Source organism: Bufo gargarizans, chromosome 1 (assembly GCF_014858855.1).
Source record: "Bufo gargarizans isolate SCDJY-AF-19 chromosome 1, ASM1485885v1, whole genome shotgun sequence".
Lineage (NCBI taxonomy): Eukaryota > Metazoa > Chordata > Amphibia > Anura > Bufonidae > Bufo > Bufo gargarizans.
Window position 1 is genome coordinate 455,226,979 of NC_058080.1, and position 18,799 is coordinate 455,245,777.

The window sequence follows — 18,799 nt, forward strand, 5'->3', positions numbered from 1 at the left end:
GGATGTCCTTTTGAACAGCTCACTCTCAGACAGAGCACTGTGCTGTCTCAGCGTGAGCTGCAGGGAGAAAGTCACCGTCCCTCCCACGAAGCTGACAGAAGTTGATTTTTACCTTAATTTTTTTAATCCCTGTCGTCTGCGGAGTGGGAGGGGGTGTGACATGAATAAATTCGGGTGTGGCTTAGCTGGTCCTGGGGGCGGCGTTTTAAGTCTGCCTTTTGAGGGTGGCCTGAATGGCTACCCTACCTGCCCCCTGAACTGTGACCTCCACAGCACTCCACTCCCTTAACAGTGTCATCCACAGCGTCCTGCCCCTTTAAAGCTGACCTGCAGCAGTGAAGAAAAATGGCTGGGTTGTTATGGAAACCTGGTGTAAAACTGTGTGTATGTGGAGACTAAGGACCTGTGAGCTTCTATTGGCTGATAACGGACAAGTGACCGTGTGTATGGCAGTTGGGATATAAAGAGAAAGACCTGCAGGCTTCTATTGGCTAATGTAGGTCATGCGATGTGCCATATTTGCATTTTTTGGGAATATCTCAGGAACGGTATGTCCTTGAGAGCTGTGACCCCCCACAAGATTTCTTTCCAGGTAGCAAGGAATGTGTATACCAAGTTTTGTTTAAATCGATGGTTGCGTTTTTAAGTGATCACGGAACATACATACATACAGATATACATACTTTTTTATATATATATATATATATATATATATATATATGTACGTATGTATGTATGTATGTATGTATGTTCCACAATCACTCAAAAACTTGGAATACACATCGCTTGCTACCTGGAAAGAAATCTTGTGGGGGTCACAACCAGGGGCGGACTGAGAACCCTCAGGGCCCCCGGGCAAAATAAATCAAGGGCCCCCTTACAGGCCCCACCCATGTTCTGCTGCAAGCCCCACCCTTGTCCCGCCTCCATGCCCTACCTCCAGCCACACCCTACACAATCTTTAACAAGATTTTAAAGTTAAAGTAACACAAAAGGCACCCAGACCACTTCAGCTCATTGAAGTGGTCTGGGTACAGTGTCCCTTTGGCAAATCGAGCTGCAATGTTCTAGAGAAACTGCATTGTTTACGTTCCAGCAATAAGTCGGCCTCTAGTGCTGGCAGCCACCTGAGAGCTTCCTGGATTAAAACAGACCTTTGGTCTGGTATCTGACGCTGGACGTCCTCACACCCTGCATGATGACCTCCAGGGTCAAATTTTTCCCCATAGGAAAGCATTGATTCAATGCTCTCGTATGGGGTGATCTAATCTCAGCGTCCATTAGTGAGCCTCTGTTAGAAGCAGTGTCGGCATAACTACTGTGAAGGGGGCACATATCTGGGCATAACTACTGTGAAGGGGGCACATATCTGGGCATAACTACTGTGAAAGGGGCACATATCTGGGCATAACTACTGCGAAGGGGGCACATATCTGGGCATAACTACTGTGAAGGGGGGGGGGTCCTTCTGCTAGTTATATATATAGATTGACTAACTATAAAGATTATTTGTCTTTGATAAATGGTGTACCGTTTAGTATGTTTTTGTAGCAGATGTAGTTTGTAATGTACCCATAAGGTATATAATTTATATATTTATATGGCAGACTGCCTGATCCCCTGAAGAGGCCATGTAGATGGCGAAACATGTCGGGGGGCAGTGTTTAGATTTTTAGGCTACAGCAAACCCAGTAAAAGTGTGCAAGCAAGCAGATACCGAGCAGCTATTAGGTAGTTCAGTAAGCAATTGCGCCACCACCAGAATCACGGCACATAAATTGAATGAGCGAAAGCATATAGCTAAAAGGCAGCAAGTGCAGCAATTGAACGGCTACCAAATAATAGTTACAAGCAAGGGCAACATAGTTATAGAAATGTGTCAAAGGAAACAGACACTGAACAGCTATTAGGCAGCATAGAAAACAGCGCTGTTACTAGAAATATAGCAGATCAAATGTATATGTGAAAGCAGCTAGCTACAAGGAAGCAAGTGTAACAAATACGCTGTCACTGCAATAATAGCTATTGAAAGAGAGAGAAAAACACACAAGTACAGCACACAATGGGTCTCTGTAGATAGTTTTAATGTAGTAGGTTAGATACCATACAAATGCTCACTATTTATTAAAAAAGCAATAATAAAAGTTAAATTTAAAAAATATAAAAAAACAGAACATGCACATGTCAAGAGCAGGCAATCAGTAGTCTTGGACTAAATGTAAATACAGTATATAATTTATATAGACTCATTTTTGTAGATTGGTGTTAAGATGAAAAACACCTTTGATAGCTACCTTCTTAAAACGTGGCTTTGGCAATTTCTTTATCCTGATGTGCAATTTAAAGGTCAAGGAATTACAATTACATTAATAATGCCGTAACCTAGGTTCAGCATACATGTGGCAGTGTATGCTACAAAATCTAAAGTATGGTATTATACAAACCGGATTCCAAAAAAGTTGGGACACTATACAAATCGTGAATAAAAACTGAATGCAATGATGTGGAGGTGCCAACTTCTAATATTTTATTCAGAATAGAACATAAATCACGGAACAAAAGTTTAAACTGAGAAAATGTACAATTTTAAGGGAAAAATATGTTGATTCAGAATTTCATGGTGTCAACAAATCCCCCAAAAGTTGGGACAAGGCCATTTTCACCACTGTGTGGCATCTCCCCTTCTTCTTACAACACTCAACAGACGTCTGGGGACCGAGGAGACCAGTTTCTCAAGTTTAGAAATAGGAATGCTCTCCCATTCTTGTCTAATACAGGCCTCTAACTGTTCAATCGTCTTGGGCCTTCTTTGTTGCACCTTCCTCTTTATGATGCGCCAAATGTCCTCTATAGGTGAAAGATCTGGACTGCAGACTGGCCATTTCAGTACCCGGATCCTTCTCCTACGCAGCCATGATGTTGTGATTGATGCAGAATGTGGTCTGGCATTATCTTGTAGAAAAATGCAGGGTCTTCCCTGAAAGAGATGACGTCTGCATGGAAGCATATGTTGTTCTAGAACCTGAATATATTTTTCTGCATTGATGGTGCCTTTCCAGACATGCAAGCTGCCACACGCACTCATGCAACCCCATACCATCAGAGATGCAGGCTTCTGAACTGAGCGTTGATAACAACTTGGGTTGTCCTTGTCCTCTTTGGTCCGGATGACATGGCGTCCCAGATTTCCAAAAAGAACTTCGAATCGTGACTCGTCTGACCACAGAACAGTCTTCCATTTTGCCACACTCCATTTTAAACGATCCCTGGCCCAGTGAAAACGCCTGAGCGTGTGGATCTTGCTTAGAAATGGCTTCTTCTTTGCACTGTAGAGTTTCAGCTGGCAACGGCGGATGGCACGGTGGATTGTGTTCACCGACGATGGTTTCTGGAAGTATTCCTGAGCCCATTCTGTGATTTCCTTTACAGTAGCATTCCTGTTTGTGGTGCAGTGTCGTTTAAGGGCCCGGAGATCACGGGCATCCAGTATGGTTTTACGGCCTTGACCCTTACGCACAGATTGTTCCAGATTCTCTGAATCTTCGGATGATGTTATGCACAGTTGATGATGATAGATGCAAAGTCTTTGCAATTTTTCGCTGGGTAACATCTTTCTGATATTGCTCTACTATCTTTCTGCGCAACATTGTGGGAATTGGTGATCCTCTACCCATCTTGGCTTTTTGGGGATTTGTTGACACCGTGAAAATTTGAATCAACGCATTTTTCCTTTAAAATGATCCATTTACTCGGATTAAACGTTTGATCTGTCATCTACGTTCTATTACAAATAAAATATTGACATTTGCCATCTCCGCATCATTGCATTCAGTTTTTATTCACAATTTGTTTAGTGTCCCAACTTTTTTGGAATCCGGTTTGTACAATGAAATACAAATGGATAGATAGAATGAATAATGGCTTAGAATGAAAGGATGTTATACAGTATTTCACTAGAATTCATGCACGCCCAGTGATGTAATAGCAGCAGGTTTTATTTGCATAGCATATTCAGGCATGGAGTGAAGGTTTGCTTTCTTGCCAAGCAAGGCAAAGTTCAAGGCATGCTAGAACTCTGGTAAATCCCCTCTAATCAGCATCCGAGAACCTAATGCTGAGACTTCTACTCCCACACAAAGCTGTCAGTGTAGGCAGCACAATGCTATCACTTCATCCTCTATTTGGCTCACGGTGAAGCTTTTATGCAACTTATTTGAACCAGTAAATGTCATCAATAAAATTAAAAAAAGTAATTGTCTTAATGCTAAGGGGGGAATTGTTATGTAAGGGCTTATTCACATGTCAGTAATTGACGTCCATGTACTGTCTGTGTTCTCCCCTGACAGCACACAGATGGATTCAGATGTACGTCTTTTTCTATGAAGCGCTGGTTTACTGGAAAAAGGATGAAAGCATGCACTACTTTATTCTGTTTTTCAGGCAGAGAGCCCAATTTATTCAATTAGCCTGTGTTGTCATTCTTGTGTGGTCTGTTTTTCACTCATGCATTGCATAGAAAAATGATACAAAGTTTGTTAAAAAAAAAAAGACCTGAACTCTTAACTCTGAGTATGCAAAGATCCAGGGTGTTGAATTTGCATAAGACACAGACATGTGAATAAGCCTCTAATCATTAGTTATGATGAATTTTCTTTATGTCTGGAAATTCTTAGAAACTGCATAACATAAACAAATAGCAGAACTGAGAAGAATTGACTAGAGAATACCAATTATAGCACAGTATCCTCCAGGGACTGCTTATTGCATCATCTCCAATACAGTTTGCACTCCTCTCTCTACTGATGTCTGTGGAAGCTACAAAAACTGACAAGCACTGCTTAATTGGCTCTTTATTTTTTTTAAAGGCATATATTGATGGTATATTGTTAAGACAGAACACCATTATCTGATTGGGTGGGGGAATAGTTGCGCTAAACTCCCTGCACCCCCATCGATCTGTAATTTTTCAGTAGTTGCTCCCATTGAGTACAATTGATGTAGCTATATAGTCTAGGTTTATTTCAGGAGATGGAGCTGATCGCAGGTTGATAGGAGTCTGACCTCCAACGATCAGATATTGATGACCTATCCTAAGGATAAAAAAGTCCTGGAAAACCCCTTTAACATCAAAACATTTTCCTGCATAGCCACCTCTCAATTAATAAAAAAAAAAGTTGTCACTGATGATCACATTAAGTTGGGATCTCTCACCTATATTTTCTGAATATGCTATAAATGTGTAAGATACGAATCCCACTTTTATGTCTATTTGCTCCTCAGTTGAATACTCTTATTACTATCTGGTATTCTTTGTAACCAGTCGTTTCAGGCTTTAGAGAGGCTGACAGACTATTTTAGACTCAATGGCCACTTAAATGTAGGTTCAAAGTGAAACCTTCAATTAGAATATATTTGCATGGATGTACAGCGGTGCTTGAAAGTTTGTGAACCTTCAGAATTTTCTATATTTATGAATAAACTTGACCTAAAACTACATCAGATTTCCACACAAGTCCTAAAAGTAGATAAAGATAACTAAATTAAACAAATGACTTGGTCATTTATTCATTGAGGAAAATAATCCAATATCACAAGTCAGTGAATAGCAAACGTATGTAAGCCTTTAAGATTAGCAGATAATCTGAAGGTGAAATTACAGTCAGGTGTTTTCAATTAATGGAATGACAAGTGTGGGCAGGCAATCTGTTTTGTTGTAAACAACAGGGATCTATCAAAGTCTGATCTTCACAACACATTTGTGAAAGAGTGCCATAAACAAAGAACATTTCTGAGGACCTCAAAAGAACAGCTGTTGATGCTCACGAGGCAGGAAAAGGTTATAAAACTATCTCTAAAAAGTTTGGACTCCACCAGTCTACTGTTAGGCAGTGTACAAATGGAGGAAATTCAAGACTACTTTTACCATCCCAGGAGAGGCCGACCAACACAGATCACACCATGTGTGAGGTGTGTAATATTCTGCGAGGTCACAAAGGAACCCAAAGGTAACCTCTAAGCAACTAAAGGTCTTTCTAACACTAGCTAATGTTAGTGATCATGAGTAAACCATCAGGAGGACACTGAACATCAATGATGTCCATGGCAAAAAAATAATTTTTTTGCTGGTCTGCAGTTTGCAGACCAAAAAAATTAAACTTTTTGGTGTAAATGAGAAGCATTATGTTAGGGGAAAGGAAAATACTACATTTCAGCATAAAAATCTAATCTCATCTATGCAGCACGGTGGTGGTAGTAACATGGTTTGGGCTTGTTTTGCTGAATCTGGGCCTGGACAGCTTGCCATCATTCATGGAACAATTAATTCTAAATTATACCAGCAAATTTTAATGGAAAATCTCTGGATATCTCAAGAGAACGTGGGTTATGCAGCAAGACAACGTCCCTAAGCACACAAGTCGTTATACTAAAGAATAGTTGAAGAATGGTTTTGTAAAGGCCAAGTCAAAGTCCTGGCTTTATTCCAATAGAAATGTAGAAGAAAACAGCAAACAGTTTTCGGGAGGAATTTGTTTTGTACAAAGGAATTGCCCAAATTCCTCCAAGTCGATGTGCAGGACTAATCAACAATTACTGGAAACATTTAGTTGCAGTTAATGCTGCAGAAGGGGGTCACACCAGGTACTGAAAGCAAAGGTTCACATTAGTTTGCCACTCACAGATGTGATATTAGATCATTTTCCTCAATAAATAAATAAATAAACATGTCTAATAATTTTTATTAATTTATTTGATTTGGTTATCTTTATCTACTGTTAGGTCTTTTATAAAAATATTATGCAGTGTTAAGTCAAATTTATGCAAAAACATAGAAAATTCTGAAAGGATTCACAAACATTCAAGCACCTCTGTACCAATGCTTTTAAAGGGGGATAGGTCATCAGTATCTGATCGGTGGGGTCTAAAACCTGGGACCACTGTTTGAGAAGACACCGTCACTCAGCAGCTTTGTCTAGGCCATGTGAGGTCACGTTCATTGGTCACATGGCCTAGGTGCAGCTCAGCCCCATTGAAGTAAATGGGGCTGAGCTGCGACATCAAGCACATCCACTGTACAATGTATGGTGCTGTGCTTGGTGACCTGAGAGGTAGGCTGCAGGATTTTCTGCCATTCCTTTCTGCAGTTTTTCAAAAGCTCTGTCAGATTGGATGGGGACTGTCAGTGGACAGCTTCAGCTTTTTCAGCTTTCTCTAGCTAATTACTTAGTTGGGTGGGGTGGCCTGCTCTATGAAGAGTCCTGATTGTTCCAAACTTCTTCCCTTTGAGAATTATGGAGGCCACTGTGAACTTTCAGTGCAGCAGAATTTTTTTTGTACTCTTCTCCAGATCTGTGCCTCTACATAATCCTGTCTCTGGACTCTACATGCAGTTTTTTCCTCATCATGGCTTGGTTTTTGCTCTGATAAACATTGTCAGCTGTAAGATCTTCTAAATGTCATGTCCTATCAACAGACTTTACCACTGGTGGACTCCAATCAAGGTGTAGAAACATCTCAAAGAAGATCAAGAGAAATGCACCCCAGAGCTAAATTTTAAGTGTCACAGCAAAGGGTCTGAATACTTATTTTTTTATTTTAGCACAAGGCCACAACATAACAAAATATGAAAAAGGTTAAAGGGTCTGAAGACTTTCCAAATGCATTGTACCATGACCATCTTTCAGCTGTGCTCCATAATGTTATTCTTGCAACCGTCTGTTATACATTTACGTCCTATTGTAAGTTTGGGGTATCTGAATACTGGGAGACACTTAATATCTGGGAAAGTAACGTCTATAAGTGACGTACAGCTCTGCAGAATAAGACTACTTTCACACTAGCGTTTTGGCTTTCCGTTTGCGAGATCCCCATTCAGGGCTCTCACAAACGGTCCAAAACGGATCAGTTTTGCCCTAATGCAGTGATGGCGAACCTATGGCACGGGTGCCAGAGGCGGCACTCGGAGCCCTCTCTGTGGGCACCCGCACCCTGGAAAAAGTCTATTGTGTACCAATATGCCTTAGACTTTTCCTGCCATTCATCAGCGCACTATGAACAGCACAGGCAGCGCACTGAATGCAAGCAGGCTATTATAGTATTATAGCTAAATGATAAAGCACATGGAAGATATACTATATTGGTATTCAGGTTAAATTGCCGTGTTGGCACTTTGCGATAAATAAGTGGGTTTTGGGTTGCAGTTTGGGCACTTGGTCTCTAAAAGGTTCGCCATCACTGCCCTAATGCATTCTGAATGGAAAAGAATCCGCTCAGAATGCATCAGTTTGCCTCCGTTCAGTCTCCATTCTACTTTGGAGGCGGACACCAGAACACTGCTTGCAATTAAAGTTTTAATTGAATTTGTTTTATTTTGTATTTTAGATAGACTTAACTCTACAATGGGTAGAAATGATTTATACTCCATATTTTTCTATAGAAAAACACAGTACCTGTATTTCTATAGCTAGGTGTTACTTAGATCGAACAAACTGTCAACGTGAAATACTTGAAAAACATTAATAAAGGTCAAAGATAAACCCAAGTGCAAATATAAACTGTGCTGTTTTCAGATTCCAACTCTTATTTTAAAGTTCATTTTGCAAATGTAAACTAGATTTCCACCTATGTGTACTTTGGTCTACTGAGCAGGACACTACTGTATGTAGTAGGTCGCACAAGAACAACAACAACGAAAAAATGGCATCACAAGCAAAGTCCCAACTTTTGCAAAATTAAAGAGGGTAAGGATTGTATGCTAGAAAAAGGTTTAGATATGTTTATTTTATAGGTCACCATAGAATGTGCTGTTGGGTTCATCTGAATTTGTACATGTTCAGGGCTTTTACTACTGTATCTTTTGACTAGCTTTCTAATCATTTAGTTGCAACAGTGTACAGGGATGAAAGAGACTAATGTTGGGTCATTAGCCCCTAGTTAGTACTTCATAGATGCTGCATACTTCCGCTATACTTATCAGGGGTCTTTTACAGCTGATGGTAGTGGTCCCCAACCTTCTGTAGATGGTAAGTCACTTTCAAATATGACAGGTAGTTCAGAGCATATTAAAGGGGTATTATCATCTTAATGATCACTGTTAAATCTGTTAATGATTTAACAGTGATAATTTTTCTAAATATAGTTAATTAACAAATCCCCACCCCTTAGAAAAAAATAAACCTATACTTACCTGACTGTTGTCTTCAGTCTCCCCTGGTTACGGCCACCACTCTTCTCAGGGTGGCCGCGCGTGCGCAGACGACTTCTTCTCTTCTCCCGGCCAGCCGCGCGCTGTACTGAACGCGCACGCCGAGTCCGCGCATGCGCCCTGGTGACTTCTTCCTGGCAAGTATACTATACTGGCCAGGAAGAAGTCACCAGGGCGTATGCGCTGACTCGGCGTGCGCGTTCAGTACAGCACGCGGCCCGGACGGGAGAAGAAATCAATGAAGATGGAGCCCGCCCCCTGCCGAAACCAGGAAGTGTACAGTGCGCCGGGAGCAGGTAAGTATAAAACTGCATCTTGTGATATGTTTCGGTGTCAAGTTCTAGCAATGCTTTACATCCTTGGTGCCGGGGGAGGGGGGAAAGTGGAGCGAGTTGGGGGGCTCCAGAGCTACTGCATAGGAAACTAGAGTAAGGCATGGTACATATACCTATAAAAAGGGTCCTTTCCAGGAATAAAATACTGATGACCTACCTTGAGGACAGGTCATCAATATAAGATCAACTCAGCTGTCTGGAGAGGCCACAATGCTCTGTTGAGGGCTGCAGCCTCTTCCTAGGCCAGTTACATCACACTCATCAGTCCCTTTCAAGTTAACAGGCCTAGGCTGCAATACCAAACACAGCCACTATACAATGTGCAGCGCTGTGCTTGGTATGCTTCGAGAAGGCTGCAGTGCTTGTCTGAGCATTGTAGCCCTTTCACACGGGTGATTGGAGAGGTAGTGCCAGGTGTTGGACCCCACCAATCTGGTATTGATAATCTATCCTGTATGTTACACCATGCAAAGCTGTTTCTTTATAATATGTTTTCATAGGCTTGATTCATGTATAATTTTACCTTGCCTCATAGAAGGCAAGGTAGACCGCATTCTTCACATTCAGCAACTGATAGATTTTTTTTTATTTTAATTTTTTTTAAATAAATCTTTATTAATCATATTAGAACATCGGAAATTTCAATTTTTTTTTAATTTTTACATAATAGACAATAAATTATACAATCTTGATATTACCCACTCGATATATCCCATTGCCTGCTAGTCCCCTGACGGGGGAGGGGGAAATAAATAATAATACGTTTTTCAACCTCCCAAACTCCGTTCCACCATCCCACAATCTCCGTCCCTCCCCGAACCCCCACCGGACCTCTCATTTCAACAATTCCTGCCATAATCTGGTAAATCTAGCTATTTTGCTTATCGATATCAGATGGAATCTCTCAATAACAATCGAGGTTCTGGCCAAATTCTCCCATTCCTTAATTGTAGGTAACATCCTACTACACCAACGACCAACAATGCTTTAATGCCAGGAAATGTAAGAGTTTGGTTGCTATTGCTCGGTGATTCAAATTACCTATCCCCTCCATTATCCCCAGAATACATATTTCAAACTCTGCCGGAACTCTAAACCCATGGTAGACCTCTATCCTTTCACTTACATTCCCCCCATAATTCTTGGATCTCTCTGCATGACCAAAGTATGTGAATATCATGAGCGCAATTTTTAAAGCAAAAATCTTCAGATTTATAAAATGTAATCAAATCCTTGGGGGAGTAATATAATCGATATAGTATATTAAATTGGATAACCCTATGAGAAAAGTTACACGAGGCCCCATTTTTCGCCAGTATCGCCTTTTCCTAAAGCTCTGACTGGTGAGAAAAGGATTTCTGCCATTTATACAACAAACAATTAACTGCTTTTTTTTCAGACGTCTGATTTAACAAGTGTTGCTATATCCTTGCTATCAGCTTCTTACACACCGTTAGTTTAGATATATTGGCTATAGGTTGTGGAAGGGTATGTATATATGTTCCCTTTCCTAAAGATGCACGCAGGGCTTGTTTCATTTGAAGATAAAAGAAGGTCATATCCCTTTTTTCAGCTCCACAGATTTCTAAAAGATCTGAATATCGAATTATATCTCCCTCCTGCCATATCTGTCCTAATTTGAAAATTCCATTTTTCCACCAAACTTCTTGTTGAATTGATTTTAATTCTCCGAGATGACTGTTGTCCCACAATAGTGCGTCATTATGCACTCCTGTATGAGACCACATTTCTCTTACCCCCTTCCAGATTTTAGTTCATAGTTAAAATAGTGGTATTTTATTGACTTGTTGTTGTGTCAATATATCCGCTTCCAACAGTTGAAAAATATTGCAGTTATGTAGTTTATTTATTAATCCCTTCTAACATCGCCTTGTATCTTTGTGAATTACTCCAATTTATTATATTTCTAATATGGCCGGAACAAAAATAGAGTTCCAAATCCGGGACGGATAAATCGCCCTCCTTCTCTCGGATATACAACATTTGAGTTCTTATTCTAGGTTTTTTCCGCACCATATCAGATCCGTCAAAAGGGAGACTATCCTTTTAAGAATTATCTTGGGAATTATCATCGGTGCATTCCACATAATATAATTCAAGAAAGGTAAAATACTAATTTTCACCAGTGAAATGCGCCCTGCCATTGATACATGCAGTTTTTTTTTCCATATTTCTACTTTCTTCTTTCCCTGGATTTTGGGGAGCACGTTTAGATGTACGTAATCCTTAGGTTTGGGGGTAATCTGAATACCTAAATATTTTACTGGCTCGTCTATTTTCTTAATTTCCAGCTGACCCGGTACAAAATTATTTAGAGGATCAATCGGGATACAGTCCGACTTAGCCCACTTTATTTAAAGTCCAGCAAATTTGCTGTAATCTTCGAATATCTGGAAAATTCTCGGGAGTGAACAGTGTGAACCCACAAACAGCATAATATCGTCAGCGTATAAAGCAATTTTTTCCTCATGTGATCCATATCTGAAACCCACTATCTCCCTATCTTGCCTGATCATATCCGCCAGAGGTTCCATAGCTATCGCAATCAGCAGGGGGGAAAGAGGACAACCCTGTCTTACACCCCCCCCCGCCGATTGATATACCATCGGAATGATCTCCATTCACCATCAGTCTGGCGGATATTTTGGTATATAGTAATTTAACCCAAGAAACAAATATATCACCAACTCCCATTTTCGGAGAGAGAGAAGAGGGCTTTAGACCCTCGAAACGCGTTGAGCCACGTACCATTAAAATGATTGACCAGAAGCCACTTGTGTAGGCATTGTTCAATTATTTACATTTCTGCATGTGATCCTGGCCGGGGGGGAAAAGTAGTCCCAGGGGTCTCTGAATTGATCCGGGTGACTGAACCCCCCCCCCCCCCCCCCCCCGTGAAGTGAGTGCATTTGTTTTTAGTGTTCTTATTTTATAATCATCATCTGTCGACCTCACCATCACAAGGATGTGTTGATAGCCTTAAACCTTTGGCTCTTTTATCAGACCTAGGTGAAGGTCTTTTTATTCATACCCACCTTGTTTTATATATATAACTAACCACAGATTTGAATTATCATCACGTTCAGTGACTGAGGGAATTTGGCGCCTATTACGTGTTTTCTTTTTCTTTCTGATCCTGATAGATTAAAGGGGTTGACTCACTTCAGTAAATTGCATTTATCATGTAGATAAAGTTAATACAAGGCACTTACTAATATATTGTGATTGTCTATATTGCCTCCTTTGCTGGCTGGATTCATTTTAACATCACATTATACACAGCTCATTTGCATGGTTACAGACCACCCTGAAATCCATCAGTGGTGGTTGTGCTTGCACACTATAGGTAAAATTGTCAGCCTCTCTGATGGCCAGGATGATGGGAGTGCACATAGGCTAGTGCTTTTTCCTATATTGTGCAAGCATGACCACCACTGATGGATTTCAGGGTGGTCTGTAACCATGGAAATGAGCTGTGTATAATGTGATGGAAAACTGAATCCAGCCGGCAAAGGAAGCAATATGGAGAGTAATAATACATTAGTAAGTGGCTTGTATTAACTTTCTCTACATGATAAATGCCATTTACTGAAGTGAGACAACCCCTTTAAGCTACTGTATAAAATACCTATTTTTGTTCCATCCATCGCTGATTTTCAGGGGGAATATCTACTTTTTATTGATATTTTCTAGAAAAGTAGCAGAATGACTTCAGTAAATGTACTATTGTATCGTCACACCTTGCATAATGACTTAACAGTGACTTTATGAATGCACTGTATTGTTCAGTTTTGCTAACTATAAATGCTGAAAATGTGGCAACAGAAAATGACACAGCAATTGTGGGTGAAGGAAATGGCTCATGTGGGAAATTCCAAAAGTAACATGTTCACTATGAAGTAAGGTTACGCATTTAATAAGGGGGTGTTGAAATTATGTTAAGAGTTTAACTCACTATTTGCTATAGTCCAACAGGGCAGGCAACAGCCTGTTTATGAATAGATAAATAGTTAGGAGATATAGGGTAACTAGATAAACAGTCAGACATATAGATATGAGATGGATAGATATAGGGTGAATAGGTAGTTAGCTAGACAGACAAAGGGTGACTGCACACACACACACATATATATATATATATATTAGATGGATGGATAGATAGACATAGATAGAAATAGGGCAGCTGGCTAGATGGATAGATAAACAGACATACATACTTACAGAGAAGAGGAAGCACTAAAAACAAAAAGAAAGCAAGAAAAAAAATGAAGTTGCTCAAATTAAAATGTCAAAAAATGAATAATTCCTAAAACTAAAGTATCTTGCTTTGTCCTGGATGTTAGCAAACAAGCATCTACAGTAGAACTTGAAAAGGAACGTTTTACTCTACTTGTTGTCTCCTCCTCTTTACTTCAGATACAGCATGGTACTTCCATTCTTACCGAAGTGTCTCAGTGACAGATGTTTTTTTAGCTACACTCAGGACAGCTGCCATCTGCTAGCAAAGAGTTAAACTGTGGAATTTACAGCACACTGATTTTGCCTGTCTTGCTGTCTGCTCATAGAATAAGATCTCCTGCCTGAGGAGTAGAAGGACCAGAACGATTTCTTCTTTTGTGATCTACAATTCAGTAAATGTACACAATGAGAAGCACATTATCTTTGCTTTACTCACTGTGTTTTTTAGCTCCACCAATTCAGGGAGCTCGAGCAGAATTGAACTTATACCCTCAAGATGAAATCAGACTACTCTCTGAAGGTCTTCTCCAGATTGGGTCAGGATTAAAAAGGGAATTCAACCATACAAAGCATCAAATCAAAAGCATTTTCCAGCAACTTCATAACTTCAATACATCACTGGCAAAACTGTCTGGGCAAGTAAATCAAGCAACTAAACTTGGAGAACAACTGGACCAAAAAACAAGAAACTTTGAAGAAAATGCTAAGATGTATGAGATGCTTGCAGAGATTTCAGACGAACTAGCTAAGCTGAAGGAAGAAGAAGCTTCACTGGACAACAAGATCAAGCCTTTAGAAAACAAGATCCAAATTGCTCTGGATAAAAGGAATGAAAGGGAATCTCTTCTCAATGCATCAGATATTATGGTATGTATTCATGATCAATGGTCAATCATCAAAGATGGAACCTTTAAATGGGTCTTCAGGCTCCTGATACTGATGACCTATCCTCAGGATAGTTCATTAATATCTAATCGATGAAGGTTTGACACTCTGTACCCCCACCAATCTGGTGTTTCCTGCAGTCTCTGGCACTGGAACTCACTTTTTTTAATGGAACAGAAAGAACAGCTCCGTTCAAAGTGTAGTGGCTGTACTGGGTTAGCACTGAAGTGAATAGGAGCTGACCTGCAGTAACCCATCCTGGCCACTACACTTTGAAGGGAGCTGTGCTTCTTGTTATTTCACATTACTATTTCCAGTGCCAGAGGCTGCTGATAACAGTGGGGATCGGTAGGGATAGGGTCTGTTGGACCCTCACCAATCGGGTCCTGGAAAACCCCTTTAAGACCAGCGCATTCTTCTCAAATACCAAATGAACTTCTAATAGTTAAAAGGACCATGACAGATTTATGACCAATCTATTAAATTCTATTCATGAGAATAGTTTGACTAAAACCTGTGTCATGTAAATGAAAATTTTATTAGGATGTTTGATAACAAAATAAGGGGAAACTACTTTGTAATCCAGAGCTTTGGGTTGTGGCATGCATTTAGGCATACATATTGTATTTTATATTAGTGTCTTATTGGTAATGAAGCTGGTAGAGATGGCGATAGATAAAGTACTACCTGTACAAATGAGCAACAAATTACATACCCTAGTAGTACTTCGCTGTATTTCAGCTAGACTACAGTATGCATATCTGCACTACTCTATGAAAAAGTAGAATAAACAGTACTTTAGTGTCTGATTTGGGGTCTCATAGGTACCTAGAATATTGAATGCTAATTTTCTTTTTGATAGGCATCAATTGAAAGGCAAAACATGCAAATTCTTTCCCTGCAAGCAATAGTGGACAGTCACCAAGACAAAATCAATTCCCAAGAAGATAAAATTCAAAGATTACAAAAGAAGGTAATTGTGCAACTGAAATATGGAAATGATGTTAGATTTACTGGTAAAAACATGACATTTTATTCTTATCCCTTACTTATACAGCCGGGTTACATGTAGATTACTAGAAATAGCACTCTTGAGTGGCTTATCTTTTATGTACATGGGAGAAAGCTCTTTATTTTATGTAAATGGTCCCTCAAAGGCTAGAGTTCAGGAAGTGGGGGGGAAGGGGTCCATGAATTTGTTAAGACTGACTTTTTTGAAATGTGGAAGTTTTACTTCTAAATGTAGGCAAACAAACAAGGCATTGTCAGAACAAACATCACACCATAAATCGTATATACAGGCGAAACTCGAAAAATTTTAATATCGTGCAAAGTTCATTTATTTCAGTAATGCAACTTAAAAGGTGAAACTAACATATGAGACAGACTCATTACAGGCAAAGCGAGATATTTCAGGCCTTTATTTGGTATAATTTGGATGATTATGGCTTCCAGCTTATGAAACCCCAAAGTCACAATTTTGAGGTCCCCTTTGCTCAGGGGGTATGGATTAATTAGCTGACTAGAGTGTGACACTTTGAGCCTAGAATATTGGACCTTTTCACAAAATTCTAATGTTAAGCTGCATTGATGTAATTCCATTTAATTTGCATTACTGAAATAAAAGGACTTTTGCACGATATTCTAATTTTTGGAGTTTCACCTGTATGTTCAAACAAAATTAAGGCTATATACTACTGAAAAAATAGCACATTTTCTATACTTATTAGCTCAGTGGCTGGAAAACAGCACTTAGGGTTACTGCACCTGATGATTTTGGTGGCATGTGTGAGTTAAATAAGTATGAATACTTAAAAAATTTACCCAGAGACTGACATATTTCACGTTTACAACCTGTCTGATAGGATGCTTGGTTCTTTCCACTGTTCCCATTCATCTTTTTGAAGAATGAATGCAAAAACCACATTCAGCATTGGGGCCTTGGAACCCCTCATTCTTGGTGTTGGTGGGAATCAGGGGCTGTGCCCCCATCAATCATTCTTTTATGACCTGTCTTATTGACAGATCACAAAAATAAGATATTCATGAGAAACGTGTCTGCAAATCCTGCCTTTTTGAACCAACAACCATATGTCCATGGTGACTATCTCATACACAGGACAGGAATACAATGCAGGGCTCTGGGCGCTAACATGAAAACTCCTGCAGCCACTCACTGCAGAGTTAATAGCCTCGATGGCTGACTACCTAGAAGGATCCAGTGTGCAAACTATAGCACATCCATAATATAAAATTTGATTAACTCCAGTTGTCTATTGGATGGCAATTGTCCATATGAAAATGTCAGCTGATTATACAAACGCCGTACATTAAGCATGGTTTAATATTATCACACAGGCCCATTCAAGAAAAACGAAGTCCAAAAAGAGACGCAATCTAGGTGCTCGGGAGAACAGTCAAATCTGAGTGCCATATATCTCAGATGGAATTACCTGCTACAGTAAGTGTTCTTCAAAGATAAACTTTACTGCCATTTGTCTTATTCTAATATATATATGTATATATCCCCTTTACTTATCAAAAATCAGTACTCACACTAATACATGAACTATTTTGTCTCTTTGTTACAGCTCAGACTGGAAGAACGCATAGAACTTCAATGACACGAAGTGGGAGCACTGCCCATCTTTGTCACACTACTAGAGACTTTTTAGCTTTATGAAGAACTAAGCTATAATTTATTTCTCTGGAACTTCCTGCAATGAATTTACAAAGCTGGACAACTCCAGTGCTTTATTCTAACTAGATAACCCATCGGTGTTCTCTTCTCTGCATGCTTTATTTCTCCTCAGTAGTTGAATTCATTAGACCATGAATGGTGACTCTTTTCTAATTGGAGAAAAGTGCATTCCGATCATCTGTGTAATGATACATTGGTTCAACGCTGGTACGCCTGGTAGCTTCAAGGTTGGTAAAGAGAATGGTGACAACTTTGGATCGATAAAATGGGTTGCGGCTAAGCTTGTTGCACATAATTTTGTAATTAGAGTAGAATATCTTCTGACATCTACATGCCTTTTTTCAAAGTTACTGATCATGGTCGCTTGACTACATGGGGCATTAACAAAATTAGGTACTGATGCAGCTTTTCAGGCAGCTCAAATGTATAAAGTAAACCTTATAAATGTTGCAAAATGCCAGAAAGAAGTCTGCTGACCATGTAAAGTTTCATTTCTTAAGTATTTATTGGCCACAAGCAGTATGGCTGCACTACATAATCATATCTACTGAAACATGTATGGAGATGGACTCCTGTATGACCACAATCCAGGAAGGTTACTTGATGTTGAATTGATCACAAAACGGAAGGATCTCCCTGCAGCACATACTCATGATAGGTCTCCAATGCATAGTCTTGGAAGTGGACAATATTCTACTAGTTTAAAACAGAATAAGAGAGTTGTTGAGGCAACAGACTAAAGGATTATTGGGGGAGAGGGAGCAGTACCTGGTGTTTAGTCAACTGAAAGGGCAACCATGCATGGACTCCTGGAGTTCCAAAGGGGGCCCAGAACACAGTACTCAGGCTCTGTGATGTCCATATGCCCTAATAATCACATAGATGGGGATTTGTCCAGAAGGGTCAACCCCATTAAAAACCATACTGGGATAATATTATCTCAGTATCAATCGGGTCCCAGTTGCTGGATCCTCAGTTACTGGTAAATCTCTTTTAAAAAGCCCCTGTTCCCTCCATGACAAAAACAACGTACAATTTACTTTGGTTCCCAAACCTCCAAGACACAGAAATAAAAAAAATAAAAAACATAGTGTTTTTGCATTTTCTATGGTAAGCTCTGCTCTCTTGTTTGGGAAGACATATATAGATGTCACATGGACTCAAGATACAACCACGTCAGTACATCCTTCCACAGATAGACCACACTCATATTTACTGTTATCACAAATCTAGACTCCTTTATTGTTCTACTGAACCAAACATGGACTGGGTTTTTCTGCTGTAGTACGAAGCCTTATTACAGACACCTAAAAACGATCTTAAAGGCATTGTCCAGATTTTTTTTAAAAATCCATTCCCCTATACAGCAGTACCTGCAAAGAAAGATATATTTAGTTGCTTCACAATGTCACATTC

General features: G+C 39.7%; 2 protein-coding genes across 2 annotated transcripts in view; one reads left to right on the plus strand and one right to left on the minus strand.

Annotated features, from left to right (window-relative positions):
* Positions 1–18,799, minus strand: part of DOCK8 (dedicator of cytokinesis 8) — a 209,522-nt gene that overhangs the window by 98,259 nt on the left and 92,464 nt on the right. The window lies entirely within an intron of this gene.
* LOC122922155 (angiopoietin-related protein 3-like) lies at positions 13,669–18,471 on the plus strand. The gene is made up of 4 exons (XM_044272662.1): positions 13,669–14,664; positions 15,545–15,655; positions 17,041–17,143; positions 17,274–18,471. The coding sequence occupies exons 1-3, from the start codon at positions 14,194–14,196 to the stop codon at positions 17,107–17,109; spliced, it is 651 nt and encodes a 216-aa protein (XP_044128597.1). The 5' UTR covers positions 13,669–14,193; the 3' UTR covers positions 17,110–17,143; positions 17,274–18,471.

What these genes read in the sequence shown, in the direction of transcription:
- LOC122922155 (XM_044272662.1), top strand. Translation starts at nt 14,194, where the DNA reads ATGTACACAATGAGAAGCACATTATCTTTGCTTTACTCACTGTGTTTT. An exon ending in TCAATGCATCAGATATTATG is followed by an intron (nt 14,665 to 15,544) that starts GTATGTATTCAT and finishes TCTTTTTGATAG; the next exon opens with GCATCAATTGAAAGGCAAAA. An exon ending in TTCAAAGATTACAAAAGAAG is followed by an intron (nt 15,656 to 17,040) that starts GTAATTGTGCAA and finishes ATTATCACACAG; the next exon opens with GCCCATTCAAGAAAAACGAA.